Raw genomic sequence first — 7,508 nt, 5'->3', positions numbered from 1 at the left:
AATCTTGAATGGTGTTTTACGTGATACACACAACTTTCTCAAAGTACAAAGACTATTTTTGGAATCGGATAAATTCATAAAGCGTACAGGTTCGTACCCAAAAACCCAATTCAGAAAAGTTTCAGTGAATATAATTTTTTCGGAGATTTGTAATTATATTTATGTATTTTCAGACACTAATGAGGCTTCAATTTAGTTTTCAAGATCACAAAACACAACTTATCTATAAATTTCTTTCAAGAAGATTATTATCATTACCGAAACACAAAAGAGCCACATAATCCTGTTTCTTGGTATTTGAAGTTTTAAAACTCGAAATTTTGGCCTTTAACTCGAAAAATGCCAATTTTTGTTTTTTGAATGATGATTTCAGTTGTAGAAAACATTTCTTTATCTCCTCAAATAGGAAACTTTCCTTTGATTTACTCTTCAAATCAAGATTTGAACATCTTCTTGGCAAAGCCTAGTGAAGTAAAACGTGTATATTGGATATTAAATTAACAAATTCAAGCTATAAAATAAGACGAGAGCAGCGTATATGGACAGAACAATATTAAGCTCAGCTGAACTTCACGTTTCCAACTTCAAAACTGACGAAATTCAACACAACCTTTGAACCACTATTTTTCCCCCTTGAGGGGTGGAAATTTCCTTTCTTGATGCTTATTTATGCTACACAAAGAACCTACCTGCATATTTCAAGATTATAGGTTCAGTAGCTTCGGATTTACGTTAATATAAGGGCAGGCAACAGCTAGTGATTTATATTTTTAATTTGAAAATATAGTAACTAAAAAAATGTGCCAACTGAACTAAGTAATGACTAACTTCGAGAATCGAATTATGTTACCTAAAAAGAAATTCGCAAAACTAACATCCTGCATTCTGCTCGCGTTCTCGGCAATGGCGCCTTATTGCTTAGACCGCCCCTCAACCCCCTCGCATGGTCCCCTGTCGTTTTACAGTAGACGCGACGCGTATGAGCTTACTGCATTGCGTCAAATTAATTTTATCCTGATAACATTCGATTCAACCACATTAATTAGTGTAAAAGACAAAATGTATCTGTAATGAACTTAAAACTACAACTATGTAAATTTTTATGAGAATTTGGCATATATTCTACAATGTGCGTTGTAAAAAAAGTATCCAATTCAATTGTATTCATGGCTCAGTATTTTGTATATAGTGACATAAGAGGATTTTTATTTAGAACTATATAAGATGAACAACCTTATGGTACATTATCTGCATGTAACTCCAACGGTATAGGCAGCACACACCAAGAACGATCTCAGGGAGCAAGAATTATTCCGACTTACTTAATACTTACAGTTATATTGTGACCAAAATCTTTGTAGATTGTAGCCTCAATGTTATTCTGATGTATAAGCTGTAAAGTTTCATCTAAATCCGTTCATTCGTTTAGGCGTTAAAGAATCACAAACAAACATAAATGCATTCCTCCTCCCAAACTTTCACATTTTTATTAGTATATATCTTTATTTGAAATAGGAATTCCTAATATACATACAAATCTTAAAAATTATGATAAATGTGAAAAAATTGTCAATATCGCGAAATATATGAATACATCAATTATAATAGCTACTAGTAATAAAATACAAATAGATAAAAACAATTTTTATATCAATCTGTTAAAAAAATATTCTTCAAAATAAGTGTAAAACAGTGAAACATATGAATGTGTGTGTATAAAGTTAAAAGTATTTTAAAAGCTAAAAAGAAAGAAAAGAAAGTTAAAAGAACGAAAAAAATTAATAAATATCCAGTGACCTTATATGTTTTTTTAGCTGATATTTGAAACTATCGATAGTGACCGAGCATTTAATGTCTTGAGGGAGTTCGTTGAAATCATTCAGTCCCCTGAAAAATAATGATATCATAGAATTTTTAGTTTTGGTTCTAGCTATATGAAATTCATTATTAGTCCTTGTATCATAACGGTGAATTTGATTGTTATAAGTAATAAAAGACTTGAAGTAACTTGGTAATAAATTCTTTGTGATTTTATAAATGAACATCATTGACATATAAAATAGTCTTTGCGTTACACTATACCAATTTAGAGTATTTAGCATAATTTGAATGGGAGTATATCTATTACACATCAAGATTATTCGCATTCCTCGATTTTGTAATTTTTCTAATTTTTGTTTGTTGTTTTTGTCCAAGAGATATAGAAGACTAGAACAGTAATCAAAATGTGGCTGTATAATGCTTCTATATATAGTTATCTTTGAAAATAAAGACACTTGAGATGATATCCTAGAAAAAAAGAAGAGTTTTTTCGAAATTTTTTTGCAAATGTAATCGCTATGAGCGTTCAGTGTTAGTGAGTCATCTATTATGAAACCTAAGTATTTAAACTCGGTTACCCATTCAATCTTGTCATGATCAATGGTAAGTTGTAGAGACTCATAGTCCACATACTTTAATTTATGTTTATTACTGAGAATCATGGCTTTGGTTTTTTTTGTATTTAATTTTAGTTTATTAGTTCCCAGATAGGTTTCATATTTTTTTAATACTTGGTTCATTCGAGTTATTGTTTCGTTAAGATTGTGACCATAACATGCAACCAATGTGTCATCCGCGAATAAATTCAGAAAATCATGACCTTGCACATAATTGAGATCATTCAAATATATTATAAAAAGCAGTGGTCCCAGCACACTGCCTTGAGGTACACCAAAATTATTAATAATTTCGTTTGAATAAGAGTTGCCTATTTTGGTTCTTTGAGATCTATTACTGAGATATTCTTTGAACCAATTCAATACTTTACTCTGAATGCCATAATATTTCAATTTTAGAAGTAAAATTTCTCTGTCGATGGTCTCAAACGCTCTTTTGAAGTCAAGAAATACTGCCACTACATATTTACCATCATCAAGTACCTGCTTCCATTTCGATATTGTTAACTGAAGGGCAGTTTCACATGAATGATGTTCTCTAAAACCAGATTGGTTACCCATAAACAGATCATTCTTACTGAAGTACTGAGTTATTTGTTCGTGCACTATTATTTCTAAGAGTTTCTCTATAGTTGGTAAAGTATTTATGGCCCTATAGTCAGACATTTCTATTGCGTTATTAATTTTAGGAATGGGCATTATAGTACTGAGTTTCAATTGGTTGGGAAAACTACCATTTGCAAGTGAAGTATTTATCAAGTTCAGGAAGACAATTCCACCAGTATAAAACGTTTCTCTCAAAAACCTGACACTAATTACTTCCTCAATACTGCCTTTTTTTTTGAGAGAAAATATAGTAGATCTCAACTTACTTAGGTTTACACTTTCAAATTCAGAAAAACTAGCTACCACTGGTTTAAGATTTTTCTGAGACCACTTTTCTTCAGAGATGATAGAACTAGAGATCCGCTCAATGCTATCAACATAGAACGAATTAAACTTATTGGCAGCATCTTGCTCAGTTTTTACCCTTGATATAGTGCCATCAGTGCTAAAGTTAATGCACTTGAAGTTCATATGCTGCTTCTCACCTTTTGTTAATTTTTTAATAGTTTTCCACATTTCTTTAGGGTCATTTTTATTTGAATCAATTTTATTTTCAAAGTATTGCAATTTTTTTATTTTCAGTAAATTAACAACCTCATTTCGTTTTGATTTATATTTATTCCACAACTCCTCTTTATTGGCATTGGAAGTTTTTCTGAAATCTTTATACAATTTGTCTCTTTGTTTTGAAAATGATTTTATCTCATCATCGTACCAAGGTACCTGATTTTGTTTGTTTTTGATTTCGATAATGGGTGCTATCTCATTTAAAATTAATCTACACTCCGATTCAATATTATGGTAAATCTCATTCACATCAGTGGAGGTTTTCAACCATTCACATTCAATCAGCCTCAGGTTGATACTATGAAAAACCTCATCATTTAATCTCCGTGTGAAAAAAGGTGTAGATATTGCAAAGTCACTATTTTGTATAATAACGGAAATTATTGAATGATCAGTAATCTTAGGCTCATGGTGAACACAAACTTTTAGACCACTCTGATTTGATATCGCATAATCAATCAATGAAGAACTATTAGAGGTTATTCTTGTCGAATCACAAACAAGTTGTTCGATACCAAAAGTCATCATTATATTTTTAACTTTTTTGCCGTGAGTAGTATTACTAAGATAATCTATATTTACGTCACCAATCAAAAGACACTTTTTATTTCTCATGAAGTAGTCCTCACACCATTCTTCAAATTTGTCCAGGAACACATCATGACTTGAATTTGGAGAATGGTAGAGTCCACCTACTAACCATTTAGTGTTATTCAATTCAATTTTGATAAATTGGCACCAGTAATTGGTATCCAGTATATATTTTCCTTTTAACGAATAACTTATATCCCCTCTTACATATATAAGTACTCCTCCAGTATGTCTGCTGTTAGAATCACATCTAACGATAGAATACCCTGAAATGACAATTTCGCTATAGAAGAAACTCTACGTGCCAATTACTCGGTAGAGCTTTGGTTGAATTCGTCCACACTTTATTAGGTCCTCACAACAAGGAATTCTTTTACTTTTTTCTGATATTCTTTTTGTTATGTATTCGAAGTTAAATAACTCTTTGGTATTGAAAATAACAGAATTTTGGGTAAGGGCTAGAACAGGTGTTGGAAGGGAAATTAAGTAAGACTGATGTGTACTATAAGTTGAGGTGGTATTAGATTGATTTTTATATTTTTTGTGGATAAGACGGACTGTTTCCAAAATAAAAAGACATACTAAGGTCAGACATACTTCACAATCCCTGTAGCTAGCCTTGCATCCATATCTGATGGATCTTTTTTGTAGAGAGAATACCATATTGTAACGAAACAGTACACAATTTTTCTAGAAACAAACTTCATAATAGGACTCAATTTGTGCAAAATAAACTGATTTTGTAATAGCAGTATCTAACTCTCTTGCAACAACTCTCACTGCATGGCATCCTGTTGCTAGTCTTTTACATAAGTAGGTAGTCGACATGGGATTCAAATTTTGGATTTTCAGCAATTTAGAGCCCTAATTCAATTTTTTTTCAATTTTTACATTTTCCAAGTATACCGCCCATATCACATCTAAACGTGGCCACATTTGTTTAGACAATGTTGAATGATAACAGATTGGAATCGCACCACTCATGTCAACATGGATTTAAGTCATTGACATAAATGAGAAACAACATCGGTCCCAAAACTGAGCCTTGTGGAACCCCAAAGCCCATTTAATGTTCTGATAAAATTCCATCTAACAGAATCTCACCATCTGCAAGATAATAAAGTAAGTGCCAATCAAAATGTATCAGAAAATACATATATCATAATGTACATTGTAATTTTATTGGTATTATTGATTATTTGAGCTTTGAAACTTCTGACAATTTTTAAGGTGTACTTTTATCTTCTCATCTAGCAATCGTATGTGGTAAAAAAAGGTGACCAACTGTAAAATATGAGTGAGCTTGGAAGTATATAAAAACGAAATCATTCCTAAAGATGTATAATTTATTTCACAAGTAAGTCATATAAATTATTTCTTATAAAAAAATACCTAACACTAATGAGAAATCGCACAATGTTTCAATATTACTCAATGTTCAAACATTAATCTCTCATTTCTCCTTCTTCATCTTCTTCTTCTGCACCCCTTATAAATAATATGTTGTTACACCTGATGAGTACTTCACCCAAGTTTCCTGAAAAAAAAATTGTACATTATGTGGGAAACACAAGGCATTTTTTGTATATGACCATGATACTGAAAAACCTCAATAACTTGAAGGATTTTATTAATACTTGAAACAATCTCAGGGAACTTTTTGTCTTTTCTGTAAAATAGTTCGATAGAGATATTTTTTTTCATTTCAAATAAAAAAAAATATTGATATAGAAATGGGGTAACTATTCATCAATAAATTATTCATTTTCTCAAAAAACACGATCCACTGTAGATTGTCTATTTCTGATGGCTACTCATGGACCTTTTGCTATTTAGACGTAAACTTACAGATTAAGCGTATATTCTTATATCTGGAGAGAAGTGTATTTTGAATAGTTGCTTAGAAATGGAACCTACTTGGCTACCCGTCTTGAAGGGAAATATGAATAGTGGCGAAATGACGAGACTGATATCGGAGAACACACCTTGTACTATATCGAATGTTTCAGAAGTAAATCACCATTGACTTATTTTACAACAATCGAGGAAGTCGAGAAATAAAACGAGTCACTGAAGAAAAAACTTCTTACAAACCTAAATTTTGTCCAATTTTAAAGACGGAGGCAGATTTTATCCTCCCAAAACGTTAAGATAAGTAGATGTATAATTCCTAATGTCTTTTTTTGATAATCGCAAAGAAAATCGCAGGTTATGCTATGCAAATATGACTACTAAACAATGTTTATTTCATCTGCATGTGTGGTATTCTCAAGTATTTCATATTTAACTGGTAAGAAATTACCTGTAGCACTCCCATCAATGTACTCTTCTGTATTAGCCAGCTGCAGGTTCATATAACCGTCAACAGATACCAAGTATCCTTTATATTCATGTCCCCACTTCAATTTTACCATAACAGCCTTACCAGTTAGGCTATTCAGGAATGGTTTTGGATTAATTGGCATAGCAGTCGACATTTTGTATGTTTTTTTTTCTGTTCAGCTGGAAAAAATTCAACTATAGCCCTTATTTGTTCAAATATAAAATTATTATAAGAACTTTAACAGCGGCAAAGTTGATGGTTGTTGAGGTTAAGGTTAATACAATTTCTTCTTCTTTTCCTCACCGTACCGCCTATTCTTTGAAAAAAATTAGACAGTCGTATTATTTACTAGACAACCGGGAAACGATGGGGTGGCGACATCTAGACTGTATATGTCATACTCACAGAAATCATTGATTATTGCCGGAAGAAACTACTCACAAACATAGGCTTTTACAACCGGAGTAAAGATTGAAAACGAAATTCGGGTTGTTGGGCCTAAGTCAAATGGAACCTGAAGTATCAAACGTTTCGTCTTCTACTGTGCCAAACATGCGTCTCCTGCAATGACTGCGAGGAGTCTCAGCAACGACTGATTCTGTCAGTAAGGCCAGATTTTATTAATTTCGAATATTATTCATTCAATTTATTTATTGTAATATCAATTTACAGAAAATGAAAATCAGTGCCAATGTAATAAATATACAAAGGCAAAACAGTGATTTTTCAATTCCATTTGCAATTGAAAATCTCCTAATCATATGGCTCTTAGAATATACAATGCTCTTCCTTCAAATGTGAAAAACTGCTTCATTCAAACATAATTTGAAATCCTTTTTGACAGAACATAGTTTTTATAAACTGGATAAATATTTGTCGTGGCAATTTACGGTGAAATCAATTTTTTAGTATTATTGTATTTTAAATGTCAGTAACTGACTTTTTCCATATGCTTTGTAACTGTCTTAAGGAAATAAATGATT

General features: G+C 31.7%; 1 protein-coding gene across 2 annotated transcripts; it reads right to left on the bottom strand.

The window, feature by feature from the left end:
• Positions 1 to 5,530: 5,530 nt before the first annotated feature.
• SmF (Small ribonucleoprotein particle protein SmF) lies at positions 5,531 to 6,898 on the bottom strand. Of its 2 annotated transcripts, XM_023165806.2 has the most exons (3): positions 6,762 to 6,898; positions 6,505 to 6,704; positions 5,531 to 5,739 (listed from the first exon to the last, which is right to left on the bottom strand). In XM_023165806.2, exons 2-3 carry the CDS (start codon positions 6,677 to 6,679, stop codon positions 5,648 to 5,650), a joined length of 267 nt encoding a protein of 88 aa, XP_023021574.1. In that variant the 5' UTR covers positions 6,680 to 6,704; positions 6,762 to 6,898; the 3' UTR covers positions 5,531 to 5,647. The 2 variants fall into 2 exon arrangements, with proteins under 2 accessions (XP_023021574.1, XP_023021572.1); XM_023165804.2 differs by having other exon boundaries at positions 6,505 to 6,812.
• Between the last annotated feature and the right edge of the window lie 610 nt (positions 6,899 to 7,508).

This window comes from Leptinotarsa decemlineata, unplaced genomic scaffold, assembly GCF_025532065.1.
Source record: "Leptinotarsa decemlineata unplaced genomic scaffold, Ldec_3_MD MMD2_tig00000882_RagTag_RagTag, whole genome shotgun sequence".
Lineage (NCBI taxonomy): Eukaryota > Metazoa > Arthropoda > Insecta > Coleoptera > Chrysomelidae > Leptinotarsa > Leptinotarsa decemlineata.
This window is presented reverse-complemented; position numbering and strand designations above follow the sequence as displayed.

Coding starts and splice junctions, on each gene's coding strand:
- SmF (XM_023165806.2), bottom strand. CDS start 6,679: ATGTCGACTGCTATGCCAATTAATCCAAAACCATTCCTGAATAGCCTA. Junction 5,740..6,504: donor CATTGATGGGAGTGCTACAG/GTAATTTCTTAC, acceptor TTTTTTTTTCAG/GAAACTTGGGTGAAGTACTC.